Source organism: Microcaecilia unicolor, chromosome 12, assembly GCF_901765095.1.
Source record: "Microcaecilia unicolor chromosome 12, aMicUni1.1, whole genome shotgun sequence".
Lineage (NCBI taxonomy): Eukaryota > Metazoa > Chordata > Amphibia > Gymnophiona > Siphonopidae > Microcaecilia > Microcaecilia unicolor.
The window spans coordinates 78,648,084-78,668,491 of NC_044042.1; the positions used below are offsets into that span (position 1 = coordinate 78,648,084).

General features: G+C 43.4%; 1 protein-coding gene across 1 annotated transcript in view; it reads right to left on the reverse strand.

Moving 5' to 3' along the window:
• Window positions 1-3,061: 3,061 nt before the first annotated feature.
• Window positions 3,062-20,408, reverse strand: part of MYO1D (myosin ID) — a 253,291-nt gene continuing 235,944 nt past the window's right edge. Inside the window, exon 22 of the mRNA XM_030220531.1 lies at window positions 3,062-8,080. Coding sequence (XP_030076391.1) covers window positions 7,924-8,080 — 157 coding nt within the window. The 3' untranslated portion in view covers window positions 3,062-7,923. The remainder of the gene's footprint in view (window positions 8,081-20,408) is intronic.

A 20,408-nucleotide genomic window follows, 5' to 3' on the forward strand; every position in this document is an offset into this window, starting at 1 on the left:
CAGAGTGTGGTTCTCTGATCATAGGGGGCAGAATACCATAGAGCTCATTCAGATCTACTTTAACTGAGCTCTGTTGCCTGGCGCAGGTGCTGTTTCCTGATGATCGCGTGTGTGAAGGTAAATGCAGCCTTCTAGCATCCACATTTACCTTTTACAATTGGGCTGTAAGTCTGTACCTGAGCCAATTAAAGGTTGAATGACTTGCCAGAGATCACAGGAAATGTCAGTGGGGTTTGAACCCTGGTTTCCTTATTCTCAGCTTCCCTGCTTTTAGTATAGTACTCCTCCACCTTAATTTGGTAAGAAGGGGTAGAGCCCTGTATTATAGCCGACTCAGGCTTTCCCATGCCGTAGTGCTCACTGTGGGAGATGCCAACAGTCTACTCTGAAAAATGATAATGGCTGTTTCCCATTTCATCATTCCCCTAATATGAATGTGTTTGCCAAAGGCAGTTTCAGAAAATGATCCAAACACCTAGACAACCGGAAACAGAAGGCAAAAGTTTTTGTTTCAACCACCAACAGACTGGGTGTTCCCTTTTAAGAATTTGCATGGTCTATTTTACACCAATTCTTAGCCCATGCTGGGGTGGGAGGGGAGGGGAGAGGACAATCCACTCCAAGACACCTGGCCCAAAGCCTTAATGTTTTCAAGGGAATGGTTTCAGAACAATTATTTTAAGGTAACATGATTTAAAGGTGGCTCTTTTGTTAATGGGTTCTACCACAGTAACCAGCTGCCTGAGCAAGGTTGAACTAGCACTTAATTACAGTAGCGAGTTACACTTTCACATACTTGCTACCCAAAGGCCAGATCTATTGCCAAGGCAGTCCTAGGGTAGTGGGGCAGTAACCTAATGGTTAGAGCAGTGGGCTGAGACCCAGGATTCAAATCCCATAACTGTTCCTTCTGATCATGGGCAAATTACTTAGCCACCCTTTGCCTCAGGTACAAACTTCCCCACCTGTTTACCAGTGGCATAGCCAAAGGTGGGCCTGGGTGGGCCAGGGCCCACCCAACAGTAGCACACATTTAGTGGTAGCTGGTAGGATTCCAAGCTCAGCCAGCTGAAGACTTCCCCCCTGATGGTAACAAAAATGCTACTCTCCACGATACTGGCGCCTGCACATGCTCAGATTTCAGCGCATGCCTGCTGCAGACTGCCAAGGTGGAAAGAAGTGTTTTCCTGCCAGCTGAGATATTTTTTGTGGTTGGGGGGGGGGGGGGGGGGGGAGAACGCTTGGTGCCCACCCACTTCTTGCCTAGGCCCACCCAAAATTTTTTTTCTGGCTACACCCCTGCTGTTTACTAAGCCATGATAGTGCCAACACAGCCCCCTTTACTTTGAATGGGCTGTGTCGACATTGCTGCTAGCATGGCTTAGTAATCGGGGGCATTAGATTATAAGCCCTGCAGAGATAGGAAAATACCTACTGTAGATGAAGATAAGTCATCAATGAAAAAATAGGAAGTACCGTATTTTTCGGACTATAAGACGCACTTTTCCCCCAAATTTGGGAGGAAAATGGGGGGTGCGTCTTATAGTCCGAAGGTAGCAGGCCGCCCACCCTCCCGCCGAGTTTGGGATCGCCCTCCCTAGGGTTATCTCCCCTCCCCCCGGCCCTGTCACGACCTCTTCCCTTACGTGATCTTCCCTGGTGGTCTAGTGACGTCGGGGCAGGAAAGAGCCCCCTCTTTCCTGCCCAGTGCGCTGCTCTGCATCCTCCTGTATGGTGCCTGTGACGGTCTCGGCGAGATTCAAAATGGCCACCGAGAATTGAAGTCTCGCGAGGCCACTTCAATTCACAGTGGCCATTTTGAATCTCGCCGTCACAGGCACCATACAGGAGGATGCAGAGCAGCGCGCTGGGCAGGAAAGAGGGGGCTCTTTCCTGCCCCGACGTCACTAGACCACCAGGGAAGATCGCGTAAGGGGAGAGGTCGTGACAGGGCCGGGGGGAGGGGAGGTAACCCTAGGGAGGGCGATCCCGAACTCGGAGGGAGGGATTCGGACAACACACACCGGAGCACCTAGGTTTTAGAGGAGGGAAAAAGTACGTCTTATAGTCCGAATTTTTTTTTTTCCTATTTCCCTCCTCTAAAACCTAGGTGCATTTTATGGTCCGGTGCGTCTTATAGTCCGAAAAATATGGTAATTGTACCAAAAAAGGAAGGAAAAAGCCTCAAGAGAGCTCCAGGTTACATCAAACCTTCACAGCTGGAACGTTCATCACAGGCATAAAAAAACCTTCCTGGACAACCATCTATAAGTTGCAGAAGCAATGAGAGTTCATATTCAAATCACAAAAATAGCAATTGCACTTACCTTTCAAAATTCCAGCCAAGTTGCCAGGGGCAGTGACAGTGCTCTGGGCCCTGCGTAGTAAAGGTCATTGCCCCCCCCCCCCCCCCCCCCCCGGTCCTACCTTGAAGGGCCCTAGTGGTCTAGTGGCCTCTTCAGGGCCAGGAAAAGAAACCTATTCTGCTGCTGCGTTTTGAAAATGGCCGCTGAGACTTGCCCTGGGATTTGTAGCATGGAATGTTGCCACAATTTGGGTTTCTGTCAGGTACTTGTGACCTGGCTTGGCCATTGTTGGAAACAGGATACTGGGCTACATGGACCATTGGTCTGACCCAGTATGGCTACTCTTATGTGATGGGAAAGGTAAGAGAACCAGGATAAAAATTGAGCCATGAAACTGAAGAATGCAGAGTGGGTTTTCAGAGCAAGAGGGGATTGACAGTGTCAAAGGCAACAGACAGGTCGAGAAGGATAAGGTCTGAGCAGTGGCCTTTAGCTTCAGTCACAAGGAGTGGAAACTTTGGCAAGGCCAATCTCTGTGCAATGAAGAGGTGAAAGGTCAGACTGGAGTAGATCAAGAATACCTCAAGATGTTAAGATGACAAGGCAGCATGCAAGAACAGCACACTCAAGGATTTGGGAGTAGGGGGAATGGAGGTGGTTGTACAGTAGTCATGGTTCCCCCTCCCCCCCCCCCAGAACCCAGAGTTTGTAGATAAAAAAAAAAAAAGACACAACATTAAGTACGGATGATAATCAAGATTTATTACAATGTAAATAAAAAAAATTGTATAATGACTTTTCTTTATACAAGATAACATTAAAAATTATGAATAAATGGTCCATTGCAGTATTGCACCAGGCTTTAAGTCAAATTTTAATTAAAGATGGGGGGGGGGGGGGGGGGGGAAACAGAAATATATGCATCACAAAAGAAATCAAACCATTTCATTTTTAAGTAATCTCTCTCAGTTCAGTTCAAGATCCCTTAAAGTTGATGCCTTGTCTTTGCAATTATTTATGGTGTGTAAAGCTCTTTCAAGGAAGCTTCCTCAACCCTCTGCATCATTTTTGAACTATTAACCTCTCTTTTAGTCACAACCCAGGCACCAACAGTCTAGAGCAGAGGTTCTCAAAACTGTCCCTAATGAATATGCATAAGACAAATTTACATGCCTGTCACCTCCATTATATGGAGATCTCTCTCATGTATATTCATTAGGGATATCCTGAAAATTCATCTTTTTCCATCACAAAACTGTTACGGTTACATACATTCTGACATCTGAGATCACCCCCTTTCACTAGGGTACACATATTTTTTGGTAAGAAGATAAATTTTACAACTTGTCAAAATTTGAATATGACATTTCAGAAAGATGCTAAGTAGGCCTGACCCTAACTCAGATCTATCAACAATGAGATAACTGGCTTCTGATGTTAAAAATATGTAAATAGACAGCAGAGTGGGGTAGGCCATTAGGGTCAGGGTCTGAGAAGTATTTAGCCCTGCACAGCATCAGCAAATAGAGAGGCTGAGGCTGAAGATTTCTTTGGCCACTCCAACCAAAAAGGTGTTCCGCTGCCCCGGATGTACATCAAATTTGCCATTTTCCCATGGGATCCTCTCAGGTGGAAGCAGGAGTGAGGAACAAGGAGAATGCTGGGCAAACTGGTCCATGGAAAAGCTAGCTGTAGCAAGCTGTTTGAGCCTTTCGCTAACAGTTGCCATTGCATTAAGACTTCAAGTACCCTGGACAGCAGCACCTCATCACACTACACATGGGGCAGAAAGACCCCAGTTGGAATGTCTTAGAGGACCTGATCTTGCACATCTAACTGTGCTAACGGCTTACCAGACAAGAATCAACTAAAGAAAAAGGGGCATGAGGGTGCTGATGCCAATTTCTTATCAAGGGGTTTTTGCCAAATTTTCACTACTCAGTGAAACCCCATCCACAATTTATTTTACAATAGTCTTAATGAGGGGCTCCCCTGTCACTCTGGGGAAGAACAAGACTTCCAGGGCCAGGCTGCAGATCCTGCTCCCCAACTCCCCAGAGGTGGTAGCAGAAAGAGTGAGGGTGGGTGGAATACTCAGTCCCTTAACGTGTCAGAAGCATTCAACCAATCACAATATTCCATTGGCCAAACATTCCAAGAATTCCTTAGAACCAAGGTGTCTTCCCCACTGAGGACATTGGCCATTTCCCATAAAAGGTCATCAGGTTATACCTGGACATGAATCCTGACCTGGCCAGCAGTGCCAGAATTTAAAATAGACAGTTGCCAATCAAAAGCTGCTACTATAATGCCATTGTTAGAATCTGTATGTGATTCACTAGGTAGGGATGGAAACATATGGGTACCCACCAGCCCATGACAGCCAGTTAACTGGAATCCCATCTCACACACCTGTGTTTATTTTGAACTAGTGACTTTACATAGCAGGTGAGTATTAAAACAATAAATAAAACTGCTTACAGATCCAGAGCTACTCTACCCCCCCCCCCTTTTTGACACTTGTCAAAAACAACCTTGGTATCAACAAGGATTACACTTATTAAAAAGGCAGACATACAGTAGAGAGACTGTAAACATCAAACACCTGCCTCATTACAAGCCTGTAAATATTGACAAAACATTTACAATTCTTAGGTAAAGTGGGCAAAAAACAAACAAACAACAACTTACTACGAGAAACGTATTGCATCGTCACCAAATTCATCAAAGATGCTATATGGTATTGTCACCCACCTTACTATTCAAAGGTTGAAAGATCCACTGTCTACACAACCTTTGGCAGATTCTCTTGCAAACTATTTTTCATCTAAAATTGAATGGCTTAGAAAATCTCTATCAGTAAATATGATCTCACAAACTTCTGTTTCATCTGTATCACTTACACCCACTTAATGATACTGTTTATTCTACTGGATGAAACTCCGTTCGTATCCCAAGTCTCCAAGAAATATCCTCCGTCCTTGCATCTATGAGGACTACTACTTCCGGGACCTCGTACCCTCTACCTGGTTAAAATCTCTTGAACTCGGTCTTCTTCCCTTAATCTTGCATATGGTGACACAGAGCCTAACTTTTGGCCTTGTCCCACCCTCATGGAAGAAGGCAGTGATCTGTCCAATTCTGAAAAATAACACACTTGATCCCTCACTCCCTGCACGTTACTGTCCTATCTCCAAAATTTGCTTTCTTTCCAAACTCTTAGAGAAAATTGTTTTAAATCATTTTCTTATACAAGTTGAACATTGTTGGGTTCTACATTCTCATCAATCTGGATTCCAATCAAATCACAGCCCAGAAACTAAAGCCACTGCCTTTTCTCAATTCAGGTAGTTTGCTTCTTGTGTGACACTTGATTTGTCCATTGCCTTTGACCTCGTTGCTCACTACTTACTACAATCACGGCTCTCCAATATTGGTTTTGGGGGCACTGTTTTAGACTGATTTGCATCTTGTCTAATCGTTCTTTTTCAGTTCTTATTGCTACGCCGTCTACTTCCCAGCAACTTGTTGCACAAGGTTCAAATTCTCTCTCCTTTACTTTTCAATATTTTTCTTAGTCTGCTGGCAACAGTCCAGGATCAGAGCTTATTATGCCGACGTTATCCTGTTACTTTACTCAACTTCGCCTCCTACATTAGACCTTAAACCATTATGTCAAGCCCTACCTCATTGGCTCTACATGTATATATTAGTTCTAAATCCAGAAACGACAGTAACTTGTTCGATGCCTAGTTATCATCTGCAACCGATCCTGATCCTGCATCTATTTGGCACGGACATAGCACCTGTTCAGTCATTTCGTTACCTAGGGGTAATATTTGATTCACATCTGACTTTCAAAGCTCAAATTTCTCATCTGCTGTAATTTGGCTTTCTGACGCTTTGTTGTCTTCGCTCTCTGCATAGTCTCAAACTTTTCTGCTATGCGTATCCTTATACAGGCATTCTTAAGTTCACAATTGGACTATTGCAATTCGGTAAATACAGGTATTACCAAACAACAATTGTGATGTTTACAAACTTTACTTAAAAGCTGCCCCTTGTTTCTTATGTTGCGCCAAAAAAAAAAAGATCATGTTACTTCCTTACTATGGTCTTTACATTGGTTACCGATTCATTTTTGTACCCAATTTAAGATTTTGTGTTTGGCCTTTAAGGCCTACCATTTGGCTACCCTGCTTTTATTTGTTTAGCATGGTTATTCCATATACCCAATTTCATTCTTTACACTCTCTCGATGGTCACTCACTCTCCCCACACCAAAGAAGGTGCATTATGAAAGTACCAGAACATCTGTATTTTTATTTAGTTTCAAAACTATGTAATCTCTACCTACCTATATCAGACTGGAACTCTCCTTTTCAAAATGTAAATCCCAACAAAATAGTAGTAGTAGTAGCAGCTTTAATGGCATTCCTTTCTTATGACTTATATGAATTTTAAAAATGTAAACCAATTTGACCAAATTCTAATAAGGCGGTATATCAAATTTATAAATAAACATATACATAAATATATACTTGCGATCCAGGCATTAAAGCACATTTCAGCCTCTACAGTAACATCAACACAAAATGTTTGTGCTACAGCTAGGCTCATTTTCAAAGCACAAAGATTTAAAGTTATATAGGTAACTAAGGGGCTCGTTTTCAAAGCACTTAGACGTACAAAGTTCCATAGGTTACTATGGAACTTTGTAAGTCTAAGTGCTTTGAAAATACACCTCAAAGTAACTTTGTAAGTCTAAGTGCTTTGAAAATTCACCTCATAGTGTTCTAGACCCACACTTTACATAAAATAGGTAAAAACAATATAGTATAATTAGATTTCATGTCACTTAGTGTCAATCACACATATGAACCACATAGTGAGCTGGATGCGAGAGTGCCTGCCCACTGTTTAATATTCACAAGAATGTTGGAACATCTCTTGAATGACACAAAGGCTCATATGTCGTCTGTCTGCAGCACTAGATGTGGGGACATTTGCCAGATAACAGAACAGCCAAGTGCCTCTTGAAAGACTGGCAAGTGTTGAAAAACAAAGCCAGCTTCTCCCAACTGTATTGGGCCTCTTGACGCTTTGTGAATGGAAGCGAGAGGGTAAAATAAGGAAATGGGGGTTAAGGCAGAGGTACCCTACACTGCACAGCAATGGAGGTGCCAGGCAGGGCCACCTCAGGAGAGGGGACAATTAAGGCCATCATCATAGCCTTGGCTTCCCATGGCACCTGTCAAGACCACTTAAAAAGTTTTTTTTAATTCAAGTCTCTAAAGAACACAGCAAAAACATTTAAAATTTTAAAAGATTATTTAAAATGGAGGGGGTGGTGAAGGGAGTAAAGAGATCAGGAAATTAATTGCACATTTCAATCATTTGTAGTGGACATATAGAATCAAAAATGCATGGCAGCTCCAGAAAATTTTGGAGAGGCCAAGAAAAGGCACCGTTGTGTGTGTGGGGGGGGGGGGAGGGGCACACATCCAGCGACTAAACATAGGGCCAGCCATGCCCCTTCTCACGTTCTCCTCAGACAGGAGCTCAGAGTTCTGCTTTGGTCATGTGGCTCTCCCGGGGGAAGGAGGGATTTTTTTTCCTAATTTCCTGGTACACACAGCGTGAAGCCAGAACTGTTCTTGGTGAAGTCAGGCTCTGATTGGTTGATTCTGGTTTCCACAGTGATGGTACACTTCTTCCCATGCATACTGCACTGGACAGGGTGCATCACGTTCACCTGTAGATGGCGCTTTTCACTGAATTGGGGGGGGGGAGGGGAAGAGAAAAAAATAAAAACATTTAGAAGATGCTTCAGGAAATTGTCACACATATATAAAATGTCATCACACTACATGGAAGTGTGTTCACACTTGGATGACTCCTATGACTTCAGTTCAAGTCTCTGTTTCACGGATGTACAACTCAGATTGTCTTGTGCAATGCTAGATCTAAACTGTGTTTCAAAAAAAAAAAAAAAAAAAAAACTATACAAAGCTGTTTTTTTACATAATTCTGTCAAAACTTGGAATATATTATCCTGAATAAATTTACAAGAAGCCTACACTCCCGCCAGCCACCTCAGCTAAACAATGTTGCTACCATCTAGTGATTATCGTCATGACCTATGACTAACGGGTTTGTGGTTCCTGGTGACCAGATTCATTTGGTCTGATATCATTGCCAGGCTGAAGTGGGCAAGGATTTGAAAAGGGACATGGGCTTTGGCTAAGGTCAATCGGCAGATTGGCAGCTGATTGGAGGCTAGGGGTGGTTACCAGCAGAGGCATCAGCGGGTGGATTTGGGTTGTCCAGGTTTGTATCGCAGGGATCAAGTGCATCTATCGGATATAGGTCTGGACTTATTACTGAATGATTTCTAGAAGGCGGTTGAGCAATGCCTCCATATGTGGTTTTGGAACAGGCTGCAGCTTCAGGTTTTTGTGGGGTGGGGCTAGCAGCGAGGGCCCGAGCTACAAGGCCTCCAGCTCAGGGGGTTGAGCTGGAGCGTAATCGAAGGTTTGGTGACCTGGGTGATTAAACATGCATGGGGGACATGCCTGCTACACAGGCCCTTGCTTGGCTGAGGCAGGGCCAGGGACAATCACACCACTTTGCTACGGGGGCGAGTGGTACAGGTACTGTAGCTTGGGCTAAGCTTCACAGTTGTTTTGTTCTTTCCAAATGATGTTGTTTACAATAAAGGAGTTGCAGCCTTTAGTTCACTCCACACTGTTGTATTTGTTTAGTATTGGGAAACAGAGGGGAAATGGAGAGAGTGGGCAAGTGATGAGATGGTTTCAAAGTGACGGGTATTGGTGAAGGTATAGGAGATATGAGGAAAGTAAGGAAAAAGGGTTCCCCGTCTCTGAAGTTATACCTGTTCTTCAGGATGGGGATAGAGAGGGTTAGAAAGGTGATCACCAACTCGCCAATGACATGGTATCTCACCTCCAGCTGATGAACTAAATTTAACCTGACACAGCGGGATTCATAGTCTGTTTATACTTAATTACTGCCTTTAGACTACAAACCCACATTATAATTAAAGCCAATTGTATGTTGAAGTCTATGATGCCACTTCTATATGGATTACTGTCTGGGTAGTGTCACTAGGGAACTAGGCCCAAGCTTTCTAATACACTTTTTTTTTTTTGGGGGGGGGGTGGAGGGGGAAGGGAAGAACAGCTGTTATTAGCTGTGAACAAAATAGCAGGCCACCTACTTATAGTAGTAATTGTTTAATAACAGTTCATGAACAAGCCAGGCAGAAGTGGTGGTTGGGTGTATTAATCTCAATCAGCCCTTGACCCCGGAAACCTTTTGCACTTGATCACTACCAACATGGAGACAGCTGGATAAGGTGGGGAATAGAGGAAGATCAGTAAAACAGGTTCACAGGCATGGCATTTTCTTTATGAAACAACCCTTAACTCCTTACCATTCTTGCTTACTCTACCACTCCTCCGCTATGTTTTCCTGAATGAATGCTGTATATATGAGAATTCTTACTTTCTGTCCTGTGCAATTTGGAGTTCCTTTCTTACCCTGATTTTATTCTTTATGTAAACCGCTCTGATGTGTGTTCAATAAAAGCAGTATAACAAAATGTTAATATACGATCTCTCCCTCAACCACCAAACTAGTGCCAGCCCCCAGCTCTAGCAGTTGTCAATGGTCAATGTGCCAGAGGTTAGAGGAGGCAGGACAAGTCCCAATTTGCTAACTAGTCTGGATCAATGCCGTGACAATAAATCAAGATCTGGAAACATGAGAAACAGGAAAAGGGAATGACCATTTTTCCAACAATCCAATGAAAGGACGACGCAGCTGACCAGTGCCGAACCAGCTCCTCCTACAATAATGAGATGTACTAGAGAGGATGATACTAGAGAAGCCCATCAGGTTGTCCGTTTCTTCACAGCGAGAGCGTAGCCCTAGGTTCACTTCTTTCTTCCCTCATAGCCGTTGAGCACTTGCCAGGTTCCCTCCCCCCCACCCCCATGGATCACTGAGCACCACCTCTGATTGCCAGTTTGCACTGGAAGAGGATGGAATACTGTTGGCCCTTTTCTCACAGGTGTTTACTGATTTCAAATATTCACATAGTTCAGATGGATTAGCTAGAAGCACAACAGATTTGTCATGAAAACAAGAGAGAGAAAGTGAGTTTGACAGTGTAAAAGCAGGTTCTCCTGCATCTGCTGACATGAAAGCCTTACTGTCCTTTTTTGTTTGTTTGGTAACTGATTAGGTATGAGGAAAGGGCTGAAATTTGTTGTTAATACTTATGGATCCTGCTGGAATATGGACCCTAAGAGGCGTCCTTCCCACAGACATTTGATTTTAAATTCTTTACATCTTTTTACTTGGCCATATTCCTTCGCTTCCTTTGCCTCTGTGCTTTGGCTTGGTTTTGGCCAGTGCATCTCTAGCTCATCCTACCTATGCAGCCTGGGGGCAGGGCAGGGCAAGTGAGAACTGTCTACTGAAAACCAGGTTCATCAATTCATTTAACACAGACCATGGAACTGCTCTCAGAGGTAATGTCTTTAAATTAGCCAGTGATGGGTCTTGGCTTTCATCTTTATTTGCTATCACTTACTGGGCTATCACAAATGACCCTCTAAAATCTGTGTCAATTTATGCTGTGAACCAGTCTCCATGAATCTTTTCAGTTCTTTGGTCACAGTGTTTATTCACTCCTACCCTAGCTGAGATAATATTTAACCATCTCTCTGACCTCATGTGCACCTTTCTTTAAATTAGTCACCTTATTTTCTAACTCCTCTTACTCTCTTACCTATCTAAGGGCTCCTGTGACAAAAAGGGAGCCTGTGCTGGCATTGGCACGTGTTTTTTGACGCACGCCGAGGCCCCCCTTTTACCGCACTGGGTAAAAGGTAGGTCTTTCTTTTTTTTTTTTAAGAAATGGACATGTGGCAAGTGAAGTACTTTCCGGGCAGCCCTTACCACCACCCATTGAGGTGGCGGTAAGGGCTCCAGCGCTAACCTGGTGGTAACTGGGCAGCGTACGGCACTGCCCGGGTAAACACCGGCGCTACAAATGTATTTTTGTAGCACCGGATATGATGGCGTGCTGGGGGTGGGAAGTACTGCCGGGCTACTGTGGTAGCCCGGCAGTATTTCCTTTTTAGTGAGCGGTAAGCCCGTGTTGGGCTTACAGCCGCTTTGTAAATGGGGCCCTAAATGTTCCATCTTTGCTTATATCCTACTAAATGCTTTATTTATTTATTTTGTTTTATTTATTGCATTTGTATCCCACATTTTCCCACTTTATGGCAGGCTCAGTGCGGCTTACATATTGCTAAAAAGGTGGTTACAAAATTTAGATTTGTAGAAGTCTAGTACATAATACAGAAGTACGATAAACGCTTAGGTTGATATATTAGCATATTGTGAGAGAGGTTAATATTATTGTTTTCCATTTCTGAACTTTTCGTGATGTATGCTGGTGTGGGATTAGGCAGATCCAGGGAAGAAAGATGTGTTTTCAGTTTTTTTTTCTGAATTGTAGGTAGTTTTCTGTGAGTTTCAGGTCTTTGGCTAGTGAGTTCCAAAGTTGTGTGCCTAAAAAGGAGAGGCTGGTGGCAAGTGAAGATTTGTATTTTATACCTTTGCAGTTGGGGTAGTGAAGGGTTTGGTAGGTTCTTGCTGTTCTCGTCACGTTTCTTAACGGTAGATCGATAACTTCCGTCATGTAGTAGTATATACTATGCTTTACTTTGTACTGTTTGAATATTTTTACTGCTGTAATTGTCTATTGCTTATGTTTGACTTATTCCCAATTTTCATTTTGCTGCACGTCCATTTTCAGCAAAAATTTTAAAAAGGCCTTTTTTACAGGCGCGCTGAAAAATGGATCGGCAAGCACCCAAAACCTGCACCTACACTACCGCAAGCCATTTTTCAGCGCACCTTAGCAAAAGGACCCCTCTGTGTGGCAAATGTACATGTTTTAAGTTTTCACTGTAGATTTAAAATGCACACATTTTATCTGCATCAGTTTTCAAGCACTAAGCCTGGCGTTCAGATTGGGTTGTGCGACTTAAGCCAGAGACAGGTACTTGGGTCCATTGTGCAGCTTACTGAAAATGAAAAAAAACAAGAGGACATGAAATGAGATTGAAGGGGGGCAGACTCAGGAAAGATGTCAGGAAGTATTTTTTCACGGAGAGGGTGGTGGACGCTTGGAATGCCCTCCCGCGGGAGGTGGTGGAAATGAAAACGGTAACGGAGTTCAAACATGCGTGGGATATGCATAAAGGAATCCTGTGCAGAAGGAATGGATCCTCAGAAGTTTAGCTGAAACTGGGTGGCGGAGCAGGTGCGGGGAAGAGGGGTTGGTGGTTGGGAGGCTAGGATAGGGGAGGGCAGACTTATACGGTCTGTACCAGAGCCAATGATGGGAGGTGGGACTGGTGGTTGGGAGGCGGGAAATACTGCTGGGCAGACTTATACGGTCTGTGCCCTGAAAAAGACAGGTACAAATTCAAGGTAAGGTATACACATATGAGTTTGTCTTGGGCAGACTGGATGGACCATGCAGGTCTTTTTCTGCCATCATCTACTATGTTACTATGTAAATATGTGAAGCTGTGAGATATCCATCCAAGTGAGTCTGGGTCGGTGGTGGCCGGAAGGGCCGCCTAGAGGGGGGAGGGGAAGAGGGTACAAAATTCCCCGGGGCCCAGGCCTCCAAGGGGGGCCCGGCGCCGCAGTCCCACCTGCCCTCCGTCGTCAACCGTCTGCCACCGGGCCGGGCTCCCCTGCATTGAGTGCTGCAGGCAGCAGGGCAGCAGATCGCCTCCCTTCGGGCCTCCTTCCCTCCCTGTGTCCTGCCCTCGTCTGACGTAACTTCCGCGAGGGTGGGACACAAGGAGGGAAGGAGGGCCGAAGGGAGGCGATCTGCTGCCCTGCTGTCTGCAGCGCTTTCACACGGAGATGAGAGGCACTGTGATTTCAATGCAGGGGGCCCGGCCCGGTGGTGGACGGAGGGGGGCAGGCGGAGGGTGGGAGCGGCGGCATCAGCAGGCCCCTGGGGGCAGCCTTGCCCCGGGCCCGGCCCAGTCTCTCGGCGTCCCTGGTGGCTGGACAGTACTAGCAGTTGCTTCGCTGTTTGCATTATAACTTCTGAAAACCTTGAGCAGGGCTGGTAATTTCTAACCGACCTCCCAAACTGCCACAGTCAAATACTGGTGTACTTTACTCACAGTACAGATCCATCACACGTCTGAATATTCTCTACTCCTCCAAAGCAATTTTTTGTGGACTGTGAAAAATTGCAGGAAACTGGAAGAATGGGCATCCAAATGATATTTGAAATGTAATGTGGACAAAGGCAAAATGATGCACATAGGGAAGTTACCTGATGCTTACACCTTAGGAGTAAGCATCCAAGAAAAAGATCTAGGTGTCATTGAAGACAATACACTGAAATGCTCTGTGCAGTGTGCGGCCAAACAAGCAAAGGAATTATTAGGAAAGGGATGGTAAATATGACCAAGACTATTATAATGCCTCTGTATCGCTCCATGGTGTGACCTCACCTGGTTGAGATAGCTCAAAAAAAGATACAGCAGAATTAGAAATGGTTCAAAGCAGAGTGCCCAAAATGATAAAGGGGATGGAACTCCTCTCATATGAAGGAAGATTAAAGAGGTTAGGGCTCTTGAGCTTGGAAAAGAGAAGGCTGAGGGGAATATCATTGAGGTCTACAAAATCCTTAGTGGACTACAACGGGTAAAAGTAAATCGATTTTTCACTCTTTCAGAAAGTACAAAGACCAGGGGACACTCAATGAAATTACATGGAAATACTTTTAACACACATAGGAGGAAATATTTTTTCACTCAACAAATAGTTAAGCTCTAGCACTCATTGCCAGAGGATGTGGTAACAGCGGTGAGTGTATCTGGTTTTAAAATTTTTTTAGATAAGATCCTGGAGGAAAAATCCATAGTCTCATTGAGAAAGACAGGAGGGAAGTCACTGCTTGCCCTGGGATTGGTAGCATAGAAATGCTGCTACTATTTGGGTTTCTGCCAGGTACTTGTGACCTGGATTGGCCACTGTTGGAAGAAGATACTAGGCTAGATGGACCATTGGTCTGACCCAGTATGGCTATTCTTATGTTCTTATTCTTTCTTCCAAGATTGTACATAAGGTTTTCCAAAGGTTGAGAACTGTTTGTTGGTTGAAGGATTATTTAACCCTTTAAGATTTCAGGAATGTGATAGAGTCTAGTAACCACCCCCCCTTTTTTTTTTCTTTTCATTATTGCAATGGTCTTCTTTTAGATTTACCTAAACGATTACTGAGATCTCTACAAATTGCTGAAAACAGTACAGCCCATGTTATAGAAGGTATTTCCAAATTTGAGTATATTACTCCTATCTTGATTAAGCTCCACTGGCTTCCTATTGAATTGCGTAAATTGTTTTAAATTTTTAACACTACTGCTCCTATTGCTAGCCATACATATCAACCTACTAGGCATGCAGGATCAATTAGATGTTCCTTCTTTTCATTCGGTTAAGCTTGATGAGTATCAGAATTCTATTATCTATATTTCGGGCCCAAAATTATAGAACAGTTTAACTGCTAATATCAGGTTGTTTAAAAATCTACAAGTTTTTAAGAAAACTATTTCAGCACATCTTTGATGGTATGTGATATTACTTCTTCTCAGATTGATGACAGGATAATAATTGGAAGTTTAAGGTTTTGTTTTTGTTATTTTGTCTCGTTTTTTGTTTTGGGTATTTATTTATATTGTGTATGTTATTTTTGTACCCTGCCTACAATATTTTAGATAGAGCAGGTTATAAATTTTTAAATAAATAAATAAAATAAAATATAGGACCCTGTTTACCAAGGTGCACTAGCATTTTCAGTGCATGCTAAAAATTAGCGTGCGCTGTGTAGATGCCCATAGGAATATTATAGGTGTCTACACGGGTAGCACGTGCTAATGTTCAGTGTGCGCTAAAAACGCTAACACGCCTTTAGTGTGGCTTAGTAAACAAGGCCCATATAGAGATTGACACTTTTTTTCTCTTCTGCGCTCAGATTCTACGTGGCCCATCATACCCACTGAAAGGAAGCGCATGGCCATTACTCTTGTGCAAGGGAAGCTCAGCAGCACCGAGACGGTGGCAGGCAGACATTATGAGCACTTTGGCCACTCACTACTATGGTCCATCTGAACCTCCATGCAGTCAACAGAGCACTGTTTAAAACTGCAACCCTTATAGATGGTTGAAGCCAGGCCTGGTTTATTTAAAGAAGTAACTGATTTTTGGCAAACCATAAAAAAAACACACCCCAGATTACTAACTAACTACTAATCTGCAGCAATGTGGCATGTAAACTTGATGAGAAAAATGTGTAAATGTACAGAGCAATGCACCATAATCCCAAACTTGGCAGCAGCTACAGCTGATCCTGCTCGTGTGAAACAAGAGTTAATGGCTCACTAATTATAAAAGGGTAATTAAATTATTTAGGTCAACCAAGCATGTAGGTCACTTGCTTGCAGCTCCATGAATGAATGGGAGTCAATAAACCTGGACTGGGCCCAGGATCTTCAACCAAGCCTGAACTGACCTGACTGTACATGGGCATCCGTGGTCATCCATGCTGAGATACCGCTTGCACAGTCCTTTTCAGTCCCTCCACTGTCACAGTACTTTACATTAGCTAAAAAGCTGCTGCCTCAGTGTTCCTTCCCCTTTCATGACTGGAACACTGAAAAGCCCTTCTAAAAGTCAGTAGCCTGTTTGTGTGCCTTTTTTCTAAAACTTCTGTGGTTTTCCTTTTACCGTTTTGCGCAATGATGTGTTTGTGCTCTCGCACTTCCTGTCTGGTTGAAGCTGAGGAAAAGGCCAAGCAAACCTGAACGTATAGCCCATGCACTGAGATGTTATGACATCAGAGAGCATGATGCAGGTAACTGCTTTGATGTCTTTGTATGTATAAGTGGTATTTCAAATAAAGTTGAATTTGATCAACTCTTTGTAACAATGTGCCCTGCTGGACCAATGGCAGTCAGAAGTTGGTTAGCAGGCTAACAAAGAAGGAAAAAAACCCATCATGGAATCCATCTCTGGGTGAGAGGAAGGAATTGTAGAAGGCATAGATGGGCAGACTGGATAGGCCATATGGTTTTTATCTGCCTTCATTTTTCTCTGTTTCTATGAAAAGAAGGATAAGGCAACCACAAACAGGTGATGACAGCACATGACAGTGCAGTTCAGACCTGCTCTTCAGAGCTCAGAAAAGACTTTTGAGCATGCACTAACTTATCCACCTTTGTTCTGTCTGTTTACCTGTCTTATCTAGACTGTAAGCTCTTTGAGCAGGGACTGTCTTTTTTGTATACGGTGTACAGCGCTGCGTATGCCTCGCCTCACCCTATGCTTGGAACAACCTTCCTGAACCCTTACGCCAAGCCCCCTTCCTGCCCGTCTTCAAGTCTTTGCTTAAAGCCCACCTCTTCAATGCTGCGTTCGGCACCTAACCCTTACCGTTCAGTGAATCCAGACTGCCCCAATTTGACTGCCCCTATCAGACCGACCATTCACTTGTCTATTAGATTGTAAGCTCTTTGAGCAGGGACTGTCTCTCTTTGTTATATTGTACAGCGCTGCGTAACCCTAGTAGCGCTCTAGAAATGTTAAGTAGTAGTAGTATGCTTTGTAGCGCTATAGAAATGATAAGTAGTAGTACTAACTACTATGCATGTCAGGCTTTACCATCTGCTCAGAAAAGTCTCTCTCTCCATTTCAAATCTCTCCAGACACATCAGAAGGTTACCCCCCCCCCCCCCCCAAAAAAAACAAAAAAACCCTAAAAAAAAAAATCAACAGAAAAAGCAAAGTGGCATCCTTTTCAATTGGATTTCCTGATCTTAGCACATTTCCACGCTGAAGATGCCCAAAGAAAGACCATTAGAAAAGCATCTCCAGAAAATACAAATTCTTGTCTACTGCAGTTGAACCATCAATTTGGTTCAATGAGGGATACAAAAACTAAGAGGCTGGAACAATACTAGGAATTGCATAATAAGATCTCAATCAGCATCAATTACCCATCCACTATAAACTTCCAGGTTTTTAATTTTTTCTAAGCATCACACACTTTGTTTCTAACCTAACATCTAACGGAAGGAAATTGCCAACTTGTAGTGGCTCGATAAAAAAAAAAAAAAAAAGTTATCATTAACAATTTCCTAAGTTTATCCCCTTTCACAGAGGTAAAATAAGAGCCAGATGCCTTGGTTGCATCAATATTTGTCTGAAGTAGAAAAAGGTAACAAATAATACAAGATATGACTGTGCACAATTTAAAAAAACAGAGCGGGCTTCTATTGATCTAATCAAAAGTGAGGTTGTTTTGTTAGTGGAGCTGCTTTGAGAAAGTTTGATGCTCAGGCTTTTCTCTTGCACAACTGTCTGACCTCCTGAACAGAAGTCACCTCCTCATGCAGTTAGTGAGTAAACCCTGTTCATCCCTCTTCTCTGACTTCATGACCAATGGTCACTCACTGTATGAGCAAGCCATGGAGAACAAAGATCAGGCCAGGCAAGTCATTCTGACCAAGTAGTAACATCACTTTCACCCACACCCCTCCCACCTTCTATTTCAGATTAGCTAATATAGTATCCAATTCTGGGTTAGTTCATCTGACTTTTTTTTTTTTTCTGATCAAGTACTCCAGGATTCAAAGGTGTGGACTGTGGAATTGATTTCAAATTCCCATTAAATACTTAGGACCTGATTCATCTGCATTTGTATTTATAGGCACAGAATAGAGGAGTAACAGTTTAGTGAATCAGCCCTTCTAGTTGCTGCTAAAAAAAACCCCAAAAAACAAACCCAATTCAAAAGTGAAGCCACATGCTTGGGTGTGGGATTCGCTACTCAGAGTAACGTGGACTGCAGGGTCCATTCTTTTCCTTCTGTGACCTTGAGCAATAGGAAAGCCTTGAGCACAGGAGCTTTCCTTACTGATTATAGGGGTGTGGGAAATGAGTGCAAATAATTCTCTATAGAAATGGAAAGGGGAGAGACTGCATCATGCTGTCTCCTGCAAAGAACATTCTACAACATACAGAAGCATCAAAGGGGAAGACGATATTCTGATTTTTTGCAGGATTACTGATGCTGCTTCTCTCAAAGGTTTCCCTCTGGCTCAAGTCTAAGCTTCTCTCAGTCTCTCTCAATACAGCCAAACGTGAATCCATTCTTTTCTCTGTTTCTCGTCAATCCCCTCCTCCGCCGCCATCTTTAGATGGCTCGCTCCTCCCTTTCAAAGACTCCATTAAAATACTTGGTATAAATGGCTATCTGTGGATACCCGAAGAAGCCCAGCAAAGAAGCTGTTTCTAAAAGTCTAGACATCCTATTTAAATACATTGGACACTCGGGTTCTCTCAGTCATCTTAAATGCGCTGGATATATGAGCTCTTTGGATATGGAGTTGGGGATTCATTTTTCTATTGCACATGTCCTGTTACATCTTGGTTATTGATGTGTTAGCATGAGAGGGGGTGGTTGAGATGGGGGTTTAGATTGGATGGAAAGGGGGGTGGGAGTAAAAAGACAAAATATATTGTCATTTCAGCTGCATTTCCTTTTGAGCCATCTGTTTGCCTTTATATGACTTCTTGAATATTGTTTGTTATTCTTGTTGCATTTGACAATAAAGATATTTCAAATAAAATACTTGGTATAATTTTTGATTCAACCCTCACTTTAACCCCAAATAAACCTTGCTCTCCACTGTTCTTTCTTCGCCCTTCACTGAGTTTGCTCAGTTCGCTCTCCGATTTCTGCTTCTTCCCTGCGTCCTCTCATCTTGACTTTGGTTATTTCACATCTTAACTACTGTAACACTTTCTACACAGGCCTTCCCCTTCATTCTCTTAAGAGACTGCAACTCGTTCAAAAATACTAGGACTAGGGGGCATGCGATGAAACTACAGTGTAGTAAATTTAAAACAAATCGAAGAAAACATTTCTTCACCCAACGTATAATTAAACTCTGGAATTCATTGCTGGAGAAGGTGGTGAAGGCGGTTAGCTTAGCAGAGTTTAAAAAGGGGTTGGATGGTTTCCTAAAGGAAAAATCCACAATTCCAGGAATAACATGTATAGAATGTTTGTACGTTGGGAAGCTTGCCAGGTGCCCTTGGCCTGGATTGGCCGCTGTCATGGACAGGATGCTGGGCTCGATGGACCCTTGGTCTTTTCCCAGTATGGCATTACTTATGTACTTATCTGCAGGGACAGGCTCCACCGGAGTAGCTTCCCATTCTCTCCTGAGACTCTTAAGCCAAATGGATTGTGATCTGTGATGACAGTAAAGTCTCGCCCAAACAGATATGGTAGATGTTTCTTAAGGGCCTACAGTAAGGCCAAGCATTCTTTGATATCAATGGATTGTTTATTGAAGGCTTGTTCTACAGCCCTTCATTACAATATCAGGATGGCTTTTGGCTTAAACTGTGACTAGCCTGGGTGCCTTTAGTTGGGAAGATGATATATCAACCTACATAGACATCTTATATAATAAATCTCACCTCCAACATTCGAAACCTGGCTGGCTGTGTCCGTAACTTGGGTCTCCGAAGCCCTCTGATGTCACGACGCATTACGCGGAAAACCAATCAAGTTGGACTCTGTTTGTGTGCGTGCGTCTGACGTCAGACACATGAGCACAAACTGAATGAGTCCAACTTCACTGCGTTTTCCTCCATCACGCGCCGCTGAGAAGGGGAGACTTCGGCCAGCTGGTGGGGGTTAAGGACGTTATAGCTACATCATGCAAGGTTCCACGTAAGGAGTTACGGACCAAGAAAGGGATCTGGGTGTAGTCGTCGATAATACACTGAAACCTTCTGCTCAGTGTGCTGCTGCAGCTCGGAAAGCAAATAGAATGTTTTTTTCTGATCAAGTACTCCAGGATTCAAAGGTGTGGACTGTGGAAAGGAAAGGTATGGAAAGGTATGGAAAGGTATGGAAAACAGGTGTGAGGATGTTATAATGCCGTTATATCGCTCC